This window comes from Ambystoma mexicanum, chromosome 11 (genome assembly GCF_040938575.1).
Source record: "Ambystoma mexicanum isolate Mex_15411 chromosome 11, UKY_AmexF1_1, whole genome shotgun sequence".
Taxonomy (NCBI): domain Eukaryota; kingdom Metazoa; phylum Chordata; class Amphibia; order Caudata; family Ambystomatidae; genus Ambystoma; species Ambystoma mexicanum.
In genome coordinates, this window is record NC_090934.1 from 61058908 (window position 1) to 61084066 (window position 25159).

Genomic DNA, 25159 nt, shown 5'->3' on the forward strand with positions numbered 1-25159 from the left:
CCACAGAAATACGACTGAGCTCCAAAAGAATGGAGGCTGGGTCAAAGGTCGTGCTCGATGTTCCCTTGTAAGCGCGGACATTGGTATAATTAAGAAATGTCTCGTATTAATCACCATGTTTTTTCTCTTTCCTAGGGTGAATCTGGGGAGCCCGGACCCAAAGGGCAGGTAAGTAGTGATTCGCGGCACGACTGTACACATGCTCTGCGTGTGGGAGAGATGGGAAGGGCAGCGGCCCAGCATGACGCTTGGGGATGCCCACTGAGGGGGTGTCTGGGGATGCCACAGGATGCGCAGCAGACTGAGGGGGTGTCTGGGGATAGCACAGGATGCGCAGCACACTGAGGGGGTGTCTGGGGATACCACAGGATGCACAGCACACTGACGGGGTGTCTGGGGATACCACAGGATGCACAGCACACTGAGGGGGTGTCTGGGGATACCACAGGATGCACAGCACACCGAGGGGGTGTCTGGGGATACCACAGGATGCACAGCACACTGAGGGGTGTCTGGGGATACCACAGGATGCACAGCACACCGAGGGGGTGTCTGGGGATACCACAGGATGCACAGCACACCGAGGGGGTGTCTGGGGATACCACAGGATGCACAGCACACTGATGAGGCACACTGAGGGGGTGTCTGGGGATGCCACAGGATGCACAGCACACCGAGGGGGTGTCTGGGGATACCACAGGATGCACAGCACACTGAGGGGTGTCTGGGGATACCACAGGATGCACAGCACACCGAGGGGGTGTCTGGGGATACCACAGGATGCACAGCACACTGATGAGGCACACTGAGGGGGTGTCTGGGGATACCACAGGATGCACAGCACACTGACGGGGTGTCTGGGGATACCACAGGATGCACAGCACACTGAGGGGGTGTCTGGGGATACCACAGGATGCACAGCACACTGAGGGGGTGTCTGGGGATACCACAGGATGCACAGCACACTGAGGGGTTTCTGGTGATGCCACAGGATGCACAGCACACTGATGGGGCACACTGATGGGCTGTCTGGGGATGCCGCAGGGTGCACATCACAGTGATGGGTTTTCTGATGAACCAGTGGGAATATGTTTACTGGACAGGATACTTGGTGCTTCTTTGGAAGAGTGGTGACCAAAGGGGAATATTGTCGCCCCACTGGATGCATGGCGAGACAGTGTGAAATGTGAACTCACAGGATCTGTGGAGACGCAGTGGAGATATGGCCGCCTGATGGGAGGGATGATCTGTGACCTGGGGGGCAGAGTGGTGACCCCACGACATACACGGTGATTCTAGGGGAAGGTCGTAGGATAGAGGGGGATTTAATGGAAAGCAGTTACACATGAGACGGTCTGTTGACACAATGGCAAGGGTGGCAAGCCGGCTGGAGACCAGGGCATGAGGTTGCCAGACTCGGTGCATGGGCACGACTCTACGGGTTGCGCCTCTGTGGAGTGCCTGCCTGTGCTGGCAGCCTGCCTGTCCGTTTTACAGGCGGGGCACTGGAAGGGAACATGACTGCACTCTATGTCCACGCGCTGTTTGAGAAGGTTGACCGTCTGCTATTTCCAGATATATTTTGATGTCTGGGGAATTCGCAGAGGTGTGTCATTTCTAGTGCTCAGCATGTTGAATTCATTGAAAAGCAACAATGTGAATTTGCAATAGCACTGCAGTCTCCTGCAGGGCGTCTAGTCTGTCCCCCCTGCTGTTTGCTGGGCAGCCACAGTCCAAACCTTCACTCATCACAGGCCCTCCTTGTCCACCTGCTCTGGCATAATCTCTGCTTCCGGTTTCCTTTCCAGCAAGGCGTCCGAGGCTGCACTGGTTACACTGGCGTGACTGGGGACGCAGGGATGCCAGGAATCCAGGGGCTCGCTGGACCCCCAGGCCCTCGAGGGATGCACGGAGAGAGGGGTGTCCCGGGAATGCCCGGCCGGCATGGAAATCCGGTAAGTCGCTTGCAGGGAGTTGCAGTTACACTTTAGTCAACTCGTCGAGGTAGCACGTGCTCTCATACCACAATAATCTAATATGGTTGTGTGCTCACATGCACACCAATTCGATTCTTTAGGGGTCTCAAAGGATAATTTCTTCAAATTCAAGATTAGTTATGTCTGAGGAAGAGCCCTGTGTGGACAGAAAAGCTCTTAAAGTTACACAGATTGCCCCTGATGTAGCTACTATAAATAAATAAATAAATAAATAAATAAAAAATGGCATATACCATCTCAATAGGTTTTGTGAAGGTACTCAATGGGGTCTATAGTAGCGTGGTTTTCAAATTGTGGGTCGGGGTCCTGTACGGGGGCAGGGGGTGCAACTGGAGGGGGTGGCAAAGGATGTCCTGGGTGGCGCAAGAAAATACAAAAAAGGAGTACAGTGACTGCTTTTAATAGGAAACATAAGCCATTAAGGCCATTTGTGGGAGTCCTGGCAACAATACGTTTTCTTAAAGGGTGTTCAACCTAAAACAAGGTTTGGAGACCAATGGTCTCTAAGTATCTTTTCCAACAGCCCCTTGAAACTCCTTGAAACTCTTCCACAAATTATAGAAAACAAGGCAGCTGCTCCCTCTGCTGGCCATTTATGAATACGGCATTAACACAAATTACAGTGCGATGTATTTATTTACTACATTTTGGTTTACTTTACTCCGGCTACCTGGGGTCAGATTACAGACACTTTGCACCAGTGGAAGTGTAAAGTGGCACGGTATTAGCACTAGGGCAAAGTTTGCCCTATTTTTTTTTTTAAAAACACTGGAACATATTAGAAAACGATGGCAGTTTGGCATGGTATAAGCACTAGGGAAAAAATTGCCCTGCATTATTGCACCAGGGCAAAGTTTGCCTTAATGCTAATACGGAATGATATTAGCACTGGGGCAATTTGCCCTGGTGAAAAAACGCATCAAACTTGTATCTTTTTTGCACTAGGGCAATTTTTTCCCTACGGCTTATCCCATGCCAAACTGCATGTCATGGTGTAATAGTTTTCTAATTTGTCCTAGTGCTTTAAAAAATAGGGCAAACTTTGCCCTAGTGCTAATACCGTGCAACTCTGCGCTTGCACCGGTGCAAAGTTTCTATAAACTGGCCCCTGGTATCGCTTCTGGGCACAAAGAGGAACGGCACAGGTGCAAAAGGGTGCATCAGACAACCATCGGTGCCTGGAGTGTACTCACTTTCCTGGGTCTGTTCCTAAGGGGGCAGAAAGAGCCTGGGCGAGTACCAGGAAAGGCTATGTTGAAGCCACCAGGAGTGCCACTAGGCAAAAATTTCAGGGGGCTGGATGGAGGGAGGTTACTATTCAATTGTTGGGAGGGGGATAATGTCAGAGACTGTGGGGGAGGGCAGACAATTGCGTGGGCATATCTAACTTCTTTACACATTCTAATGGGCCTATTCAGGTGCAGATTCAATGTTACAAGCAGTTAACTCTCTCCTTCACGTTTAAAACCACTCACTTAAGAACTGCCTTGAAAGGAACAGTCTCCTTTCCCCCTACCCTTCCAATCACTCCCCTGACATGCAAGTACTAACGCCCCATCACGATTTCAATTGCCCAAAAATGTTTGCATACGAATGCAGGTGCTAACAATGAAATGCTTTACATTAGTAATTGCTGTGCCCTTGTTAACTGTGTAGCCACAGACAGCGTTTATTGTATGTGTCTTGTCCTGATCTGTTCTGCTACAGCTGAGTATGTCATCCAGGTCAAGGCAATATAACCCAACATTTTGGGGTGGAGGGCTAAATTCCAATGTGGCCAACGACTGTTGTGCCACTGGTTTACCCAGTATCGTTCTTTGAAGACCTTTCCATAGTCGAAACCTTGTTAGTGTAAGTTCCTTGCATTTCTAGAGGAAACCCAACAACATCCCTGCACTGAGGGCTCTGGTCCATTGTAGACACTGCTGATGGGACCAGGACCCAGAGTCCTACGATGTGGACACACTGGACCCTGGAAGCTTGGGGGAATGGTTGTACACTCACCCGCACGTGCCTGCATACGCCATGAGGTGTTTGGGAACCTTCTCCATCTGGGGAGATCCGACTCTAGCAGAAAAGAAGACACCCATGTGCCCTGAACCCCCACTGCAAAGAATGATGATGCTGGCATCCCCAATACTGGAGGCTTTACATTGAAGTGTTGGGGTAACTGAAAACAAGGGCCTGTGGGGAGAAGATGAGTGAAGAAGTTGAGACTACACAGAAATACCATTTCAGAAAGGGAGGGAGGGAGGGGGAACGCCCAGGACCAGCTTAAGCAGCACGTTTGGAGTGATTCCTCAACATAGGGGGTTTGGTCCCACCGTGCCAGGGGTCCTACTGAAGAGGATGAGGAAGGCGAGCCTGGCGAGCCGGGTAACAGGCTTCAATGAACTTAGGAAGGCCACCTGGACGGGGACACCCTGGCCCAGGTAGCTCTGCTCTATCCTATGGACGGTAGACAATCCTACGTTCCTCAAGCACTAGGCGGAGCCTGGCGGAAGTGACAGGGTCCAGAGAAGAGAGTCCTCCTACTTAACGTCTTCAGGATGCCGCCATGTTGTGAAGGTCATGGAGGCCATTGCCTCTTCTCGGGCCAGTTCTGCAAGCGCCCCGGGCTGTAGCCTGCATGCCCTCTCCCATACCCCCTCCCGCCCACCTACCCGCGTCTGAAAGAACGGGGCCAGAAGCTCGGCCGCTCAGTTGTTAAGTTGGGGTCCTTGGTGCACGTAAAATAAAGAGGAAATACAATAATACACTCTCACATTTTGTCTGAAGATCTCTTCTTGGGCACCCATATTGGGACAAACTGTGTTTTTAAAAATTCTTAGGAACACAAATGTATCGATCCCTTGTGATCTGCTTCCCACTCTGTGGACCATATCCTAGTGATTAATCGTTTATATATATATAACACTCCTAATACTGGAGACTAGTGTGTAAGAGCGGGACCGGGAGAACCTGTGCTGCTCTGAATTGTCTTCCTTCCAAGGAAAACCCATTGCCCCCGAGCTGTCCTCCCGGGCCCTTGTGAAGTGCTCCGTTGCTGGGCTCCCGCTCAATAAATACCTTTATAAGAAGAATAGATTCCAAGCACAAGCTTTAAAGGGTAGAGTCACACTCACACGGCCGTCTTTGTGCACAGAGCAACCTTTGCAGCTCCACGCCATGGGCTAACTTGACGCAGTTGCCAGACAACAATTGATTAATCTAAAGGCAGGGTCAGCCAAAGACAGGCGCTCCCCCAACATATGCAACAGGCATATGTCGCCCTCTTGCGGTCACAGATATGTATGTGGTGTAACGCACCTCTTCAGTCACACAAAGTTCCTTGTCCAAATAGAGGCACCGTCCGAGGCTGAGTTGCTTTAAAAGTTCACAAAACTCATACGTAGACCGTTTGCAATACGTGTTCTATGCACATTGAGGGGGTTGGGGTTTATATGGCGAGGTCAGCGTATTTCTTATCAATTCATCCCTTCCTCACCTTGTTAAAAGAGAGTGTCCACCTGTTGGTATATAGAACATAAGTGGACTCTGTTTAGTTGGATAAAGCACACTAAGGTGCAGCTTGTAATGTCTTTCAAACCACTATGTTATGCAGTTTAATGTAATTCATTTGAAGGGCCTTCTGTGATTTAAATACGTGGTAACATGCAAACACGTTCCTGTTCACCAGCTCTAAACTCGAGACATACACTTAATAGGTGTCCGGTCAAATGGTCGAAAATAAAAGATCGAATGACCATTTGATCGAAGTAAAATGGTCGAAAAAAAAAAGGTTGAATTTTTTTATTTATTTATTTATATTTTTTTTTAGTTTTGGTTGGTTAAAACATATTTTTAATAAAGAAAAAGGGGGGTTGGGGGAGGAACCCCCCCAATAAAATAAAAAATAAAATAAAAAAATCGACCTTTTTTTTCCGACCATTTTACTTCGATCAAATGGTCATTCGATCATTTGGTTTTCGACCAAATGACTGGTAACCCACTTAATACATATGGCCCCACACATATTTCCTATCAAGCAATGCCTGAGAATTGCCAGAGGGACTTAGTTCTGAAGAAAGGAACCTGAGTAGCCAGTTACCCCTTTAATTAAGGGTGTCACTGGTCTTGTGCTGGCTCTGGCAGCGAGTGTTCTGGCGTCAAAACCCAGGTGTAATCAGTTATTACAGCTCTCTAGTGAGGGCAATACTAGACAACTACACACGGGTAATACTGAGATATTCCATGGCTCCGTGCATTGCATTGCTGTTAGTAAGTAGTCGCTATGTAGCCTTACTCTCCCACTCATTCTCCTCACTCCTCCTGGGACACCCGCTCCTGTACACCCCCGCAATGCCCCTTCCTCTGACCCTGTTACTATATGATTCTCTCCTCACCTGCTCTGTTTCATGTTTTCAGGGAAGGGATGCAGGCGACCAGCACATCGTGGAGGTGGTCCTGAAGATGTTGCAAGGTGAGTGCACACAGCGGCTCCAAGATGGCGGCCCCGGTGACACAGCAAAAAAACAAATAAAAATCTCAATTACTTTGGTATGTGTTGATCATGCCAACATGGAAAGCCAGACTGATCTGCCCATCAGAGCAGTGGGGGTAAGGGTCTGTCATGGGCCAGTGCTTTAAGTGGGGTAAGAAACTCAGGGGGGGCCCTCATTTGGGGGCGTGGCCTAAGACATGATGGGCGTGGCCTAATTGGTGGGAGGGGCCTAAAGGCGACATGGTAAAATTGGTCTCCAAGAGAAACCATATACTCATGCGCCTCTCGGAATGCATTAAACTGATCATTTCATGCCCTAGAACAGGGCAATTTTAAAAGTTGCACCCAATCATTTTTAAAATAGGCCTACCTGGGTGTGTCACAGCCAATTTTCAGTATCAAAATGCGAACTTGTTAGGATGCTCATGTCTAGTGATTTATTTTCCTTGATCTAAACGTTCTGCTGTTTGTTCCCTCGCATTGTACAATGCGAGGGAACAAACAGCAGAACGCTTAGATCAAGGAAAATAAATCAAAGCAAATACGTGCGAGGCTCGCATGCATTTTTTTAAATTTGTTTTCCTTGTTCCAAACTTTCTGCTGTTTGTTCCCTCGCATTGTAGAATGCGAGGGAACAAACAGCAGAACGCTTAGATCAAGGAAAATAAATCAAAGCAAATACGTGCGAGGCTCGCATGCATTTTTAAAAAATGTTTTTCCTTGTTCCAAACTTTCTGCTGTTTGTTCCCTCGCATTGTAGAATGCGAGGGAACAAACAGCAGCACGCTTAGATCAAGGAAAATAAATCAAAGCAAATACGTGCGAGGCTCGCATGCATTTTTTTTGATTTATTTTCCTTGTTCCAAACTTTCTGCTGTTTGTTCCCTCGCATTGTAGAATGCGAGGGAACAAACAGCAGAACGCTTAGATCAAGGAAAATAAATCAAAGCAAATACGTGCGAGGCTCGCATGCATTTTTTTTGATTTTTTTTCCTTGTTCCAAACTTTCTGCTGTTTGTTTCCTCGCATTGTAGAATGCGAGGGAACCAACAGCAGAACGCTTAGATCAAGGAAAATAAATCAAAGCAAATACGTGCGAGGCTCGCATGCATTTTTTAAAATTTTTTTTCCTTGTTCCAAACTTTCTGCTGTTTGTTCCCTCGCAATGCGAGGGAACAAACAGCAGAACGTTTAGATCAAGGAGGCTGGGACTCTCTAACTTCCTCTGGTAACCCTCGGGAGGGGTTGCCAGAGGAAGTTAGTGAAGTGCTCTTCCGGCATTAGTGCAGCAGGCAGCTGTGACTGGCAGAAGTGTCAGCCAGTCACAGCGTCGCTCGGGCTGTGACTGGCTGGCAAGTCTGTCAGTCACAGGCTTGCCTGACTGCCATGCCTGGCCTCTTGATGGCCGGCCGGCGGACTCATCTCCCATCGCGTCTGTGGCGGGAGATGCACCCGCCGTGGCTTGGTGGGATCGGGGGGCCCCGGCAGGGCCCCGGCTCAGTCTCACTTTTTGGAGACTGCCGGGGCCCGGCCCCGGCAGGCCCCGGCCCACTTTAAGCACTGCATGGGGCTGTGCAGAATGAAAGCCCTAAGCGGTGACGCCGGGATTCAAACCTACAGCCAATGGTTGCAACTCTATCTCTGCAGGGGGTGCAACTCTTTTCATTTCAGCTCATTAGTACTGAAGGGTTTTTCTTCCCCCTAGTAATTAAGCCAGGGCGGGAGAGATGCTCTAGAGCTCAGGGCATGTATGATGCACTCCTAAAGAAAGGACTAGAAAGTCCTGTACTCTCCCTCTCACTCCCTCTCACTCACTCTCACTCACTCGCATTGCAGAGCGACTGGCGGAGGTGGCAGTGAGTGCTCAGAGAGCCGCCCTTGGTGAAGCAGGTGTGATGGGACCGCCAGGACCACCCGGACCCCCTGGACCACCTGGAGGACAAGGACCACACGGACACACTGGGGCACGCGGCGTCCCCGGCATCTTTGGGTCTGGCGGGCAGATTGGCAACACAGGCCCGAAAGGTAAGTGGTAATATCCTCCATGTCCCTCAGATGTGGGGCGCGGGGGGCTCAAGATGGGAGTGGCTTCCGTGATATGTGGGGTGGTGATACGGCCTGGGGAACAGATGATGCAAGACCGTACTACCTGTCTGGTTTCTGTGTGCCCACGATGCAGGAATTTGGCTGTCCACCTGGAATTTGGGGTTCACCAAAGCCTTGAATGGAGACAAGCCATTTAATCTCAGTCGCGGTGAAGACGCCGATATTGGGGGGGTCTTTTATGATGTTTCTTGTTCTCTGGGATCTTTTGTGGAGGGACAAGTTTGTACACCCTTTCTTAAAAGTTCTTCCACCCATAGGGGCTAAAGAATGTGTGTGAATCGTTTATCTGAGTGATGTCTTTATTTCTTACAGGCAAGAGAGGGGAGAAGGGCGATCGAGGTAACCCTGGCCATGGGCACCAGGGTATGCCAGGACCTCCTGGAATTCAGGGTAAGATCCTCTGGAGCGTAGGGTGGCGAGGGTGCAGGAAGAGCCCTGCAGCGGGAAGAAGGGGGTGTCTGGAGGATGTGGAATGGGCTCACCTGCTAAATGTGCCATGTTATGTGAGGACAGATCGGAGGAGGTCTAAGCACAAGATAACCCAACAATAGGGGTACACTAGGAATTGCCCACACAGGGCTGGGAATAGGACCCGAGGATGTTGCCAATTAGTGGTGGATGATAAAAGGGGGGGGGGGCGATGCTAAACAAGTAGCCAACCCAATAATGTTCCTAAAACAAGGTCAATTAATTCCAGCACCAAGCTGCACTCACTCCAGCACCAAGGTGTACTCACTCCAGTATCAAGCTTAACTCACCCCAGCACCAGGCTGAACGCATTCCAGCACCAAGCTGCACTCACTCCAGCACTAAGCTGCACTCACTCCAGCACAATTGAAACACTTGTGTATAGGCGGGTTATAAATGCCATATCATATCATATAATTCCAGCACTAAGATGCACGCACTTCAGCACCAAGCTTAACTAATTCCAGCACCATGCTTAATTCACTTGAACACCGAGCTTAGGCCATTGCAGCATCAAGCTTAACTCACTCCAGCACCGAGTTTAACTCATTCCAGCACCAGTCAGAACTCTGCCCAGCACCAAGCTTTGCTCACTCCAGCACCAAGCTGAACTCATTGAAACACGTATATATAGGCACGTTATTAATGCCATATCATCATTCTAGCACCAAGCTGCATGCACTCCAGCACTTTGCTGCACTCACTCCAGCACCAAGCTTAACTAATTCCAGCACCCTGCTTAACTCACCCAAGCACCAAACTTAATCCAATCCAGCACCAGGCGGAACTCATTCTAGCACCAAGCTGTACTCACTACAGCACTGTGCTTAATTCACTCTAGTACCAAGGTTAACTCACTCCAGCACCAGGCTGAATGCATTCCAGCACCAAGCTGCACTCACTCCAGGCCCATGCTGCACTCACTCCATCACCATGCTGCCCTCACTCCAGCACCAGTGAAACACTTGTGTATAGGCACGTTATAAATGCAATATTATATCATATCATATCATATTATTCCAGCTTCAAGCTGCACGCACTCCAGCACCAAGCTTAACTAATTCCAGCACCGTGCTTAACTCACTCCAGCACCAAGCTTAACCCACTGCAGCACTATGCTTAACTCACTCCAGCACCAATCCCAACCCACTCCAGCACCATGTGTAGCTCCATCCAGCCCCAGGCTGAACTCATTCCAGCACCAAACGTTGCTCACTCCAGCACCATGCTTAACTCATTGAAACACTTGCATATAGGCACGTTATAACTGCCATAACGTATCATACCATTCCAGCACCAAGCTGCACTCACTCCAGCACCAAGTTTAACTAATTCCAGCACCATGCTTAACTCACTCCAGCACCAAGCTTAACCCGCTGCAGCACCAAGCTTAATCCGCTGCAGCACCAAGCTTAACCCACTCCAGCACCAGGCTAAACTCATTCGAGCACCAAGCTGCACACACTCCAGCACCATGCATCACTCACTCCAGCACCAAGCTTAACCCACTGCAGCACTATGCTTTACTCACTCCAGCACCAATCCCAACCCACTCCAGCACCATGTGTAGCTCCATCCAGCCCCAGGCTGAACTCATTCCAGCACCAAACGTTGCTCACTCCAGCACCATGCTTAACTCATTGAAACACTTGCGTATAGGCACGTTATAACTGCCATAACGTATCATATCATTCCAGCACCAAGCTGCACTCACTCCAGCACCAAGCTTAACTAATTCCAGCACCATGCTTAACTCACTCCAGCACCAAGCTTAACCCGCTGCAGCACCAAGCTTAACCCACTTCAGCACCAGGCTAAACTCATTCGAGCACCAAGCTGCACACACTCCAGCACCATGCATCACTCACTCCAGCACCAAGCTTAACTAATTCCAGCACCAAGCTTAACCCACTGCAGCACCAAGCTTAACCCACTGCAGCACCAAGCTTAACCCACTCTAGCACCAGGCTGAACTCATTCCAGCACCAAGCTGCACTCACTACAGCACCAAGCATAACTCACTCTAGCACCAAGCATAGCTCACTCCAGCACCAGGTTGAACTCATTCCAGCACCAAGCTGTACTCACTCCACCAAGCGTAACGCACTCAAGCACAAAGTGTAACTCACTCGGGCACCAGGCTGAACTCGTTCCAGCACCAAGCTGTACCATCTCCAGCACCAGGCGGACCTCACTCCAGCACCAAGCTGCACTCACTACAGCACCAAGCATAATTCACTCCAGCACTAGGCATAACTCACTCTAGCACCATGCATAACCCACTCCAGCACCAAGTGCAACTCACTCCAGCATCAAGCTGTACCATCTCCAGCACCAGGCTGAGCTCATTCCAGCACCAAGCTGCACTCACTACAGCAGGAGGCTGAAGTCATTCCAGCACCAAGCTGTACTCACTCCAGCACCAAGCATAACTCACTCCAGCACCAAGCATAACCCACTCCAGCACCAGGCATAACTCACTCCAGCACCAGGCTGAACTAATTCCAGCACCAAGCTGCACTCACTCCTGCACCAATCTTAACTAATTCCAGCACTAATCTTAACTAATGTCAGCAGCAAGCTTAACTAATTTCAGCATCAAACTTAAGTTACTGCTGCACCAGGCTTAACCCACTGCAGCACCAAGCTTAACCCACTCAAGTCCAAGCATAACCCACTCCATCACTAAGTGTTACTCACTCCAGCACCAGACTGAACTCTTTCCAGCACCAAGCTGAACTCTTTCCAGCACCAAGCTGTACTCACTCCAGCACCAAGGGTAACTCACTCCAGCACCAAGCTTAAATCACTCCAGCACGAGGCTGTACTCACTCCGGCACCATGCTGTACCCTATCCTGCACCAGTCGGAACTCATTCCAGCACCAAGCTTAACTCACTCCAGCACCATGCGTAACTCAATCCAGCACCAGGCTGAATTCATTCCAGCACCAAGCTTTATTCACTCTGGCACCATGTTGCACTCACTCCAGCACCAAACGTATCTAACTCCAGCACCAAGTTTAACCCACTGCAGCACCAAGTGTAACCCACTCCAGCACCAGGATGAACTCATTCCAGCAACAAGCTGCTCACACTCCAGGACCATGCTGCACTCACTCTAGCACCAAGCTTAACTAATTATAGCACCATGCTTAACTCACTCCAGCACCAAGCTTAGCACACTCCAGCTCCAAGCTTAACTCACTGTAGCACCAAGAATAACTCATTCCAGAACCAGGCTGAACTCATTCTGGCACCAAGAAGTACTCACTACAGCACCACGCATAACTCACTCCAGCACCAAGCGTAACTCAATCCAGCACCAGGCTGAATTCATTCCAGCACCAAAACTTATTCACTCTGGCACCATGCTGCACTCACTCCAGCACCAAGCTTAACTAATTCCAGCACCCTGCTTATGTAACTCCAGCACCAAGTTTAATCCACTGCAGCACCAAGTGTAACCCACTCCAGCACCAGGCTGAACTCATTCCAGCACCAAGCGTAACTAATTCCAGAACCATGCTTAACTCACTCCAGCATCAAGCTTAGCACACTCCAGCTCCAAGCATAACCCACTGTAGCACCAAGCTTAACCCACTCCAGAACCAGGCTGAACTTATTCCAGCACCAAGCTGTACTCACCAAGCATAACTCACTCCAGCACCAAGCGTAGCTCACTCCAGCACCAAGCTGAACTCATTCCGGCACCAAGCTGTACTCATTCCAGTGTGAAGCTGTACTCATTCCAGCGTGAAGCTGTACTCATTCCAGCATGAAGCTGTACTCATTCCAGCACAAAGCTGTACTCATTCCAGAACCAAGCTTAACTCACTCCAGGACCAGGCTGAACTCACTCCAGCACCAAGCGTAGCTCACTCCAGCACCAGGCTGAACTCATTCCGGCACCAAGCTGTACTCATTCCAGCGTGAAGCAGTACTCATTCCAGCACAAAGCTGTGCTCATTCCAGAACCAGGCTTAACTCACTCCAGTACCAGGCTGAACTCATTCCAGCACCAACCTCTACTCAATCCAGCACCAAGCATAACTCACTCCAGCACCAGTCGGAACTCATTCCAGCACCAAGCTTAACTCACTCCAGCACCATGCGTAACTCAATCCAGCACCATGCGTAACTCAATCCAGCACCAGGCTGAACTCATTCCAGCACCAAGCTTTACTCACTCTGGCACCATGCTGCACTCACTCCGGCACCATGCTGCACTCACTCCAGCACCAAGCTAACTAATTCCAGCACCATGCTTATCTCACTCCAGCACCAAGTTTAACCCACTGCAGCACCAAGCGCAACCCACTCCAGCACCAGGCTGAACTCATTCCAGCACCAAGTTGCACACACTCCAGCACCATTCTTCACTCACTCCAGCACCAAGCTTAACTAATTCCAGCACCATGCTTAACTCACTCGAGCACCAAGCTTAGTACACTCCAGCTCCAAGCATAACCTACTGTAGCACCAAGCTTAACCCACTCCAGAACCAGGCTGAACTCATTCCAGCACCAAGCTGTACTCACTACAGCACCAAGTGTAGTTCACTCCAGCACCAGGCTGAACTCATTCCAGCACCAAGCTGTACTCATTCCAGCACCAAGCTTAACTTACTCCAGCACCAGGCTGAACTCCTTCCAGCACCAAATTTAACTCACTCCAGCACTAGGCTGAACTTATTCCAGCACCAAGCTCTACTCACTCCAGCACCAGGCTGAACTCACTCCAGCACCAAGCTTAACTCACTCCAGCACCAAACATTCCTCACTCTAGTACCAGGCTGAACTCATTCCAGCACTAAGCTGTACTCACTCCAGCACAATGCTGAACTCATTCCAGCACCAAGCTGTACTCACTCCAGCACCAAGCTGTACTCACTACAGCACCAAGCGTAGTTCACTCCAGCACCAGTCTGAACTCATTCCAGCAACAAGCTGTAGTCACTCCAGCACCAAGCTAGTCATTTGGCTCGGTGAACATAAATCATGGGTCCTGCAGAAATAAAGTCTGTGGTTAAGAAATTAGCACATTTTTATAATACAAAATCAAATCTGATGAACAGCATTGGTGGCACACGTGTTAAACGAGTGGTATGTGTTTGGTGGTGAGAAGCTGTGAACTTGTCGGTCCACATTTGTCTGTCCAAAAAGTGCTTTGTTTACCAGCATTTAGCACGTTTCTTAGCGCTTTTAATTCAAAGTGATCGTCCCAGTATAAAGTTTGTTTACGTGCAAAAGCTCAAAAATAGTGCACAATTTTCTCAAGTGGGAAACCTATGTCTTATACCAACTCAATCACACCCTATTAAGGGTTGGGCAGTAGACCCAAGTCCAAAGTGTTGGGGTCTTGTTGAGTTTTTTTATAGCCTTTACTGCCAACATATGGCCTGTTTCTAGAGGCCATAGCATTTCGGTGCTGGACTGCCCTTGTGGGTGGGACAAAGACTGACATGCAAATGGCTTTATCCCTTCTGTAAAAGGTTCTGTGAGCTGAAGTGTGGCTGCGGACACTCAAGTGGGTACCTTCCCAAAGAACAGGTCATTTAGCCGTGTTTGTTCTTGCAGATGGCGCATATGACTATTTTTTGATTGTTTAGAGGACTTAGGTTTAGTCATCCACCAACGTTTCCTAGGGGCAACTAGACGTGGACTCCCTGCTCACTGTGCTCAGAGAGGCACGCCTCCACCTCACTGATGAGGCCCAACCAGGCTGAAACACGTGCATGGGGTTGCTGTTGGTACTCTTGTTCAGAAGAGAATTGCCATAGCATTTCATTGCTGGACTGCCCTTGTGGGTGGGATAAAGACTGATATGGAAATGGATTTTTTCCCTTCTGTGAAAGGTGCTGTGAGCTTAAGTGTGCCTGCGGACTCTCGAGTGGGTACCTTCCCAAAGAACAGGTCATTTAGCCTTGTTCCTTCTTGCAGATGTCTATTTTTTTTACTGTTTCTGGTACCGCCAACAACTTTAGGAGAAAACTCACCACAGACATTGAAAGAGAAGGATCGCCCTGCATCACATTGTTTGGCAAGGTGGATGAGGCAGCGTCAATGATTTCCAAAGTGCACAACATTTGAGGCATTAATTGCACTCGGCCATGTTTTGAAACTGACCGGTGACCTGTTGGGTAAACAAAGTTCCCTTTCACAAAATAATTAATTAAACCATCTCACTTGGAGCTAGTGACCCGCAGTTGCCTACAGAGTTCAGCAACAGGTCCATTCAATAGCTGAGCTTTCTTAGGTATGTTGATGCTCGTGTTATACACAACAACACGATATGAATGTAAAGCTTTCATTTAATTGTAACCACTGGGAATTCCACTGTCTACATTTCCTATCCATCGGCCCTCATTACGACCCAGGCGTTGGACCATGGTGCTAATAGCACCATGGTCCATGCCGGTAACTTACCGACTCCGCCATGGCGGAATGGGGAATTACCGCCCATTCCGAGGTTGGCGGGGCGGTAATTCCCCATGCCGCCATGGCCTTTCCCCATTCCCATTTTTGCCCCATAGGACTCAATGGGAATGGGGAAGGCGCTAAGTACGGTGCCACAAATTGCGGCACCGTACTTAGCAGCAAGGTCCGTTTGCGGGTTGGTTTTTTAACGCCTGCTAAAAGCAGGCGTTAAAGTGCCACCCGCAAAGGGACCTCGTAATCAGGCGTTAAGGGTTTAACGGCGCCGCCACCTTTTACGGCGCCGTTAACCCCTTAACGCCTGGATTGTAATGAGGGCCATCATATATTGTGACTGTAAGGAAACGGCGTAACAATACAACAACAACAAAGTCAGCCTTAGCCCCGCCCCGAAATGAAGCATGACAGTCCTCTGTGCAAGGCAGACAAGCAACCTTAGGTCAGATGCAGGTAGCCAGCATGGGGAGCACCCAGAGGTAGATTCCTGACCACTGTGCCTTGTGAGTCAGGCAACTCACTGATGTGGCCCAACATGGCATGACAATGCCTTGTGTGGTATAGTGTGATGTTGTTTTTTTAAATAGCACCTATACACAGGCAAGTGTTTCAAAGCGCTCATGTTGCTTGTACTGCCAAATGAGGCAGGGGAGGTTCTAGTGCCAATGGACCTATCAAGCACTCCTCTCCTTCCTCCCACACCTTGATGCATGCCCCTTGCTGCCTCTCCGGGCAACCTCTTACCTGTTCTGCTTCCAGGCATCGTCACGGATCTCCACGTGACCCTCTTCCAAACTTAAGCCAAGTGTTAATCTCCTGCTGCTGCACCTGGTCTCCCTGGGCCAGAGCTAACATTTGCACTTGTGAATGCACAGTGTAATTGCCTCCAATGCTCAGGTGCAGTAGGCGCCAATTAGAGCAGGTCAGGGAGATACCGAGGAGCAGGACGGTTTTACCTAAACCAAGGTCTGACATTTCTGCAGAACTTATCAGCAACACAAGTGACAGACACAGCAACGCTGCACACATATACACAGACCAGGGAGTTTATGAAAGGTACACCTTGAACTGGCACCAATCAATACCTCAAACTTGCAAAAGAAGATTTGAAACGTACAAATAGCTACTTGCTCGTCTTAAATTTGACCCGTCACGCCTGCAAAGTGTTGCAGAGTGTCTGGTGGCAGGGGCAGGGGGCAGTCTGGCGCTGGAAAACGTTTGGTAAGGGTTCCAATCCAACTGCTAATATTTACATTGTTTGCTATGAAGGACGCTAACTCTCACCGTTACGGCTCGCGAAACACTACGGACAGGCTTGCTAGAAAAACGAAGAGCTCCCCTATTACACATAAAACTAAGAACATCGTGGATTTTCTACAGAAGGAGAGATGGGTGGGTGAAACTGTAAACGATACGAATATGTCCAACACCATTGAAGTTAGATCGACCCCACAAGAACCGGTTCTCTCCATGGATGACCAGAACTGCTCTGTCATTATGATCAGTAGTTTCATCCACCATTGATAACAACTCCATTGTAAAAATGTGCATTGGGTTACAGAGGGCCTCTCTGGGTGGCGAAACTAAAGTACCGTTGACCAATGGAAATGATATCATCATGGGACCGAATCTTTCTAAATCAGCTTCCTCAACGTATTCTTCAGAATATTCAGACTCTAAAAGCGATGAGGACTCAAAGTGTGATTCCTATACGGAACACATCTGTCGGTAAAATGCCTTTCATGTTATGAACGACATGGCCTTGATTGTTACTAAACTCGAGGCGTGGAACACGTCGATTGAATCGATGTCTAAGGAACAGGTCAACCTCAAATCTATGCTACCCAAGACAGTTCACATTGTGCTGGCAAATTCACAGGTTAACAAAGCGAGTGCGGGCACTGGCACTTCTGCGTGCAAAGAGTTGGTGAAAATACAGAAAGTGCAACACAATCAAAAGGATGCTTATCAACGACTCTATGGCAATCTGGTAGACGACGATCAAAAGCGGTCTACAAGTATTATTCCTCAGGAGTCTTTGCCCACCATCTCACATCTTAACTGGGAGCATGAGGACATTTTCATACCTAACAATGACATGAGCTGTTCTCCGGACGCACGATACTCGAACCTTCCAGAGCAAAATCCTGAATTCGAAATTGGGGAACAGAAAAAGAAGCTTGCAAAAAAATCTAAAGCAAAGAAAAAGATTCGAATTTCCAACTGCTTAGCAGATGGTGAAATACGGAAGACAAGATGAAGAGACCCATTGGATAAAAGGACACAAGGCACCAAAAAAAATGGTCAAACCGGCCCCTTTTTACCCTGCTACTAAGGGATCATCGCTGGATCCATTGGGTAAAGATAAGATATGTGGCCAACTTGTGAGCGAGGCTTTGACAGTATCCAAGGCCATTTCCGTAAAAAACTTACCTTATGCACATAACACAGAGAACTTTGGCACATCGACGATTTTAACAAAAAAAGCTTATGTAATGGAGGAGGACCTGACAGCATTAGGAAGATGGGTTCCATTGCAGGAGAACAGCCCCACACACTGTAGCCCATTTCTGAATCGGTCCCACCTTTGGCTCCTCTTCGGAGGAGTGAATCAATTGAGCATCATTATTTCGGTGGATATTAAGATCGAACTACCGAGACTCCGTAACGCTACCAGCTGGGCTCTAATAGAACGTTCTCCTCCCCTGCTGGACCTCTGAAATGGTCCAAAACGGACCTAATTGACATTCACCTATAAAAGGGCTCTTTATCTTGTTTTTCGTGGAAAACACGTGGCCATCGCTCCTTCCTCTTGAATCCAGAGGGCTTTGCTATCATTTCAAGTGCAGATTTTGTTTCTTCTTCAAGAAACGAGGACCACAAAGCCTTTCACCATCGATGGCTTATACCATATTGCACTGACTTGCTGGAGCGAGCGCTGGATCGGCGATCGGAACTCGTTCCGCTTTTTTTCTTGAATTGTACGTAGGTCCATGTTACGTTCTCTCTGCTATATTCCAAGCCCCTGACTTCTTAGCTAAGACAATTCTTGTCATAAATGTGTCGGACCCTCCCACAGGTCTTTTTACTGACGACATTTTAAATGTAATCAGGGAAACGATTATGCAGTGGCAGGAATGTAATCCTAATGTGGTGTAATGATTGCGGGTGATTTCTATCTATCGACCTGCAGTCTTCTATAGCGCCATTAACCCCTAGGCTTCAGGGCGCTTACACGGAGAAACATTCTTTAAATGTAAAGACTTTACACCCACTGCACATTGTTTCAAGCGTTCGTGGATGTGGTTGGCGTCAGCTCTGGACTTCTTTTGACCTGGAATGCTTAGACTTCAGGAAGGGTCCACTGAATACTGCTCCATACACCTGGTCCACGGTCTCATGTTGACTATGCCATTGTGAACGTGACCGTGGTCACCACTCATGGTCTTGCCACAGTGTATGTAGGGTCTAAGCACATGAAACAAAAAATAAGAGTTAATAATCAGGGTAGCCGCTTAGGGTGGCCAAGGGCAAAGATTGACGCGCTTAATAATATCTTAATCAGCAATCACAGCCAGCTGGCAACGCTGATGAAGCAACACGGCTGCATAATGGACGAACTAACTTATTATATTAAACAATGCACTTTTTTGGAACATCCTAAATCTTCCAACAATGGCAATAAACTTGATAATTTGATCCATAGACAAACAGCAGTGTAGAGAAATGCAAGGGCCCACTCACGTCACTGTGTCGCCCTGTCTGAAAAGGAGAAACTGGCCAAGAGAATCAATCTCACAACACGGTATAAAAATTGGCTCCATTCACACAAACACTCGTTAGAAAACGCCAATTGGCTCTCTTTTTTGGGGCCTATTAAAAACACAAGACAAGTGTAAATTCTGGTCGCGTTATAATCAAAACAAAACGACCTCCATTTTACTGGAGCTGAATCCAATGTCAACTACAAACTGAATTGCATATTTCAATAAAGTGATTATGGTGGGTTTATGGTCTTTCCATCGAAAACGTTTAAACAAAATGAAAATGCATTGATTTTTTTCTCACTATTGAATGCATTTTTAGTAATCCACTGTTTTTTTTTACCTCGATAAACCCACCCCTAACAAAATTAACCCTTTATCCCACACACACATACATTCAATGGAAAACAATTTGTTGCAAAACTTTCGATGGAAAAAGTTTTGTTGGAAACTTTTTTCGATGGAAAGACTGCATACCTTATGATGATGAAACGGAAGTAAAAGCTAAATCTCCCCGGATTATAGAACATATTTACCGATTATTTGGAGTATGACGAGGATGATATAAAAAATATCCTCAACTTGAAAGCTTCACATTCTCCAGGCCCGGCTGGCATTCCCAATGTTCTTTTTAAGGGTAACCCATCCTTTTGGACCAGTATTCTATTTAAGGTACTTAGAGCAAAAGGTAGTCAAGACTCTCACCCAGAAGGACACTGCCAACTTCTGGAAAATTCTGGGGGCGTAACTAAGGTTGTGCATAATTCCCTGGAGTGCAACATCATTGCCCAGGAATGCGTAGGGCAGATCACTAAGAAGTATGCTGGGCCCCCTAATGAGGCGTATTTACTAAATCCAAGTATGACAGATCCGGTAAAAGGGGCCCTTCAGTGGCAGACTGAGGACATTTTATGGGCAATTGGTAGGGCCAAACCATCAAGAGCTCCGGGCCCTGACAACATAGCACCAGCTCTAATCGAATCTAGTCCAGCAACTTGGGCCGGCCCTCTGAGAGACCTGTTTAATTATGTCAGTAGAACCCTCACAGTTACACGGATACATGGAGAGAATCCCTTATTATCCCTATACATAAGCAGGGAGATATGGGGCCACCTAAAAACTTTTTCTGCAAGATATTTGGAACTCTCCTGTTAAGGGAGCTCAAGGGACACATATCATCGAAGCGGTTGTACTCACAGTTTCAGATTGGGTTTCGTACCGGCATGGGACATCCCTGAATGCCTTTGTCATGTCACATCTCCTAGCAGCAGTAAACAAACTATGCATTATCTTTGCTGATGATGTGGTCTTGTTTGACTTAAGACCGATATGGCTCCAGAGAAATTTGACACTGTTTTTTTGAATATGCAGTCGAGAACAACCTCAGAGTTAACGGCCAGAAGTCGAAGGTTATTCTCTTTACGAATAAGAGAACCACCGAAAACCCTGACATAGAGGGCAGGTTGGGGGGTAGAAATCCTCTTGAAAGAGTGCAATCAATCAAGTACCTTGGTTACCATGTCACTAATGCACATTGCAAGGAGAGCTGGAATCTTCTGAATAGGGGTAAGAGCCTGTCTCTGCAGGCAAAAATTAAGAAGGTACATACGATACTGCGCCATTTCTCCCTTAACCCTCTCCTCCAATACTATCCTTCCACCGTAGAACCTACCTTGCTTTTTGGCCTGGCTCTCTGTTCTTTTGAGCTGGGGACTTCTTTAATACCATGCAAGGAATGTTATTCAAGAAAACATTGGGGTTGTCTTCCGCCATCCCGAATGCTGTGATAAGGCAAGAGTTTGCGTTGATCTCTTTGGGGACTAGAGCTAAATGGAGGAAATTGGAATATGCAAAGCTGTTAAATTTGCCAGCTATGTCTCTCTATCGGGGGGCGGAGCAAACCAGAGCATCTGCGGCCTCTATCATGGAATTTAAGGAACAGATGAGTGGAATACACTCCTTGATAGAGTCATCTAGAGAAGAGCTCTCCTATAACGCAGCCACCGTTAAGAACAAGCTACATAAATATGACTGGGTGATCTGCTCGGAACCGGTCGGGACTTACAGCACGTATGCTGAATACAGCAAATTTCTCACAAAAAGAGAGGAGCTCCCCAAGCATGTCCTATATATTCCATATAGTACCTACGATTTAGACTCAACCAATTCCTGACTCTGGAAAGGACGAGCAAGTGGGGGCGTGTATCGAGCAATCAGAGCTATAGACTATGAAAGAACTTGGCTATTAAAGAAACTATTAAGCATCCGGTAGCTGATTGACCACAAAAGAAAGGGAAAAGCATCTGAGAATGGAAATTGTTAATGAATGTGTATGGTCTAGCTTGATGGATGGCCAACGCAGACCCGGATATTGGCTCAAACTGGTTTCCTTGCCTTGATATTGAAAAGAATAATGGAGATATGATGGTAGATATGTAGCACCTACCCCCCTTTCCTTGATGTGATGTCTTCATGGAATCTGCTTTAAAAAGATTAATTTTATTTTTTGAATGAGAAATATTGATTCTGATTTTTCTTTTTTTAATTCTTCTTAATTCTTTTATTATTGATTGATTTTTGTATAAAGTGAAAGGTTTATACTTTTTTTGTCTGAACCAAAACACTTAACAAAAAAAATTAAAAAGAACTTAGAGCAATATACATTTCGGGGAGAATTCCTTAATCGTGTCAGGAATTGATTTGCATTCCTATTTTTAAAAAGGGTGAGAAACGAAACCCAGAAAGCTATCGTCTATTAGCAATGTTGGATTCAGTGCAAAAAATGTTTGGAACAATTTTATTTAAAAAAAAAAAAAACACAAAAAGGGGATAGCGCATCAAATCTCTTAACACCATTCCAAACAGGATTTCAGAAAAAATTAAAACAGGAAGAATAATATCTCAACTATTCATTATTTAATGGCAGATATTAATCGTGATACAAAGACAAATCTTTATTGCTGTTACGTGGACTACTGCCAAGTGTTTGACAGCGTATCATGACCATTGCTGTGGAAGAAACTTGAACACTGAGGGATTAATACCCAATTATTGTATTATATTAAAATACTATACCTGGCTACAACATCTAGGGTGTGACTAAATCAGATGGGGGAATTAACAAGTACCTGTAAGATTAACTGAGGCTTAAAACAGGGGTGCGTGTTGGCCCCATTCTTATTTAATCTATATGTAGCGGACCTCTTCGACGCGTAAATGAGACAAAAAACTTTCCACCAAGGATAAACAGTGTCTCTGTATCTTGGCTTGCCTATGAAGACGACACAGTTTTATTCGAGTTAACGCCTATCAGCTTGCATCGATCCATTAATGCTTTGTCTAAATATGCAAAAGAAAATCCCTTGACTATTAACATATCAAAAACTAAAGTCATGTGTTTGGGTGGATCGATGCCAAAAAAAAACCTCAGTTTATTTGGAAACTAAATTGAAACATCTTGACAAATGTTGAGACATATTGCTATTTAGGCTTCCCAATTAAACAGAATCCTAGCTTTAAATTTGTTGGCGATATGATCCTCCTGCGTAATTGGAGAAAGTGGTCTGCGGCCAAGCTACGTGTAGCAAAAAACGGGGGCCATACTATTATGGCCCTAATTTAGATATATCGAGTGAGCATTGCACCCTCTATGTTACATGGTTTTAGGGTGCTTCGTGACTTGACAAAATAGAGGGGAAAATGCTGCGATCTATGAACACTCCCCCCACATCTACTCCGGTCGAAACCTTGAGACTTGAATATGACATTACCTCACTGTCAACACATTGGGCGGTTCAGTGGTCTCCACTATGCTTGAAATCAATGTCGAGGACGCTTAATAGCAATGAATTGAAAACCTTTTGAGTAAGAACTGTAATCCTCTACAATGCAATGAGTTTTTTTTTGCAAATTTAAAAAAATGTTGCGTAACATATTTAAAATCCTTGGAACTTTCGCTTGAGGAAGCCCTCGCACACCCTGTCATTGATTCTATATTAAAGAAAAAATCGAAAATTCACAAAAGGATCACTCATTTTGAAAAACTTGCCAAAACGAACAAATATAAAGAATACGCAAGACACAGCTATATAATAGATGGTCTGTACCCTTATCGGACAGCATTTTGTTCACAGGCATTGAAGCGATTTATTTTGTTATTGCGCTTCAATCTTGTGGCGTGGCAGGGAATTCCACGGGAAGCAAGACAGTGCCGTTTATGTAGCAAGGAAATTGAGACGTATCGGCACATTTTTACATCTTGCTCGACCCGAAAAACCCAATATAAAAAGAGTTATTGTAAATCAGGTGTGAATCTTAATCTGACAGACTCTGATCAATTTTGGAATTCATTATTTAGGGCCGAATCAGCTGTTATCACACCTTTTGTTTTATATATTGAAAGAATTTCAGAAATGATTGAATCTCAGAAATTAGATTTAATATACTGTTTGGCCACACTATTGTAGAGATAATGTGTGTATTTTTATTATATTTATGAATTCTGCTGTGATGTTGAAGGTTTGTACATGTATATGAATGATTTTCATATTTTGTTTAACTGTGTTTAAGACTTGTTTAATAGTCAGATTACATAATAAAGAAAACAAAAATTGAGCCTTTAATGGCAATTAACAACCGTTATTGTCCATAAATTGAAGCTAGTTCCACAAGAGAAGACACTTTATAAATAAAACGAAAGCTGCAGCTTGTCAATGCTGGATCTTACATCTTGCTTTCTCTCACCTCCCTGTACTTTCCACAGGTCTCCCCGGTGTCCCCGGCTACAGCACAGACGGGAAGGATGGAGAACGTGGCCCGCCAGGAGCACCCGGCGAACACGGCCGTGCTGGAGCACCTGGGCCCTCTGGCCTGCCGGGATTCTGTGAAGCAGCCGCCTGCCTCGGAGCATCGGCCTACGCGCCCGCCTCCCTCACAGAGGCTGGTGCCGTCAAAGGATGAGCGGACTGACCTCACTCCCTAACTGGCAGGGGGGGGCTTATTTAAGAAAGGAAGAAACATGCAAAAATGCAAGGTTACACATTTTTGAAAAATACAGGGGTAAAGGAAAACCCCCACAAAAAAAAAAAAAACTTTGAGGAAGTTGGAAAAACGAGGACCCTACAACACAAAGCTCATTTTCAAGCGATCTCTTCTGGATTTTGTCACGGTCCTGCTAATTGAGCTGCCAGAGCAGGGACAACAAAATGCACCACTAAGGAGAATCGTGGACACTGCTGCACGATGACGGTGTAAGCAGGACGGTCTCATTGAGGGGCAAGCATTTGGTTCCTTGGACAAGATCACAAGTGTGGCAACGAATGAGTACGAACACTGCACACAGTCTCCGTGACGTGAATCCTGACACCCAGCCAGTTTGTTGTTCCTCAATACCTCATACCGATGACTCCCTTCCTCTCCACTTGTAAAAAAGAATATAATGAATAATACTTAAAATAAATTGCATTTCCTGATTAAACTCCTCCCTTATTATGTTTTCACGTTTGTTGTCTAGAGTTTAAAACGTTTTTTTGTTCTGTGTTTTTTCCCCCCAAAACCAGAGAGTTTTCCAGGACAGCTGCAGCCCCCAGACCGGTTGCCCTCGACTGTCGCCACTGCCTCACCACCAGTGCTGTAAATCTCTGTATTTTGTAAATGATGGTTTTATAAATAAGGAAATAAAAGTGAACACACGTGTCGTGGAGGTTGTTGGTCTGTGTGGGTGTTAACATCCTCAGAAAGCAGCTGTTTACAGTTGTGGGGTGGGTATGGCTAATGGCAGTTGTGCAAAACTGGAGTTTGAGCCAGGAGGGAAAGTTTGGAAGGGGTATAATGCAAAGAGGAAGATTTCTGGAAAGTTCTAGTGGGTCCATAACCAAGTCGACCCTTTTCATCACCAATCTAGTTGCTTC

At 46.8% G+C, this 25159-nt stretch overlaps 1 protein-coding gene across 1 annotated transcript in view; it reads left to right on the top strand.

The window, feature by feature from the left end:
* Positions 1-24951, top strand: part of COL9A2 (collagen type IX alpha 2 chain) — a 168628-nt gene extending 143677 nt beyond the window's left edge. Inside the window, exons 27-32 of the mRNA XM_069622556.1 lie at positions 136-168; positions 1809-1955; positions 6405-6459; positions 8317-8505; positions 8899-8976; positions 24013-24951. Of these exons, the coding sequence (XP_069478657.1) occupies positions 136-168; positions 1809-1955; positions 6405-6459; positions 8317-8505; positions 8899-8976; positions 24013-24209 (699 nt within the window). The 3' untranslated portion in view covers positions 24210-24951. The remainder of the gene's footprint in view (positions 1-135; positions 169-1808; positions 1956-6404; positions 6460-8316; positions 8506-8898; positions 8977-24012) is intronic.
* The last annotated feature ends 208 nt before the right edge of the window (positions 24952-25159 follow it).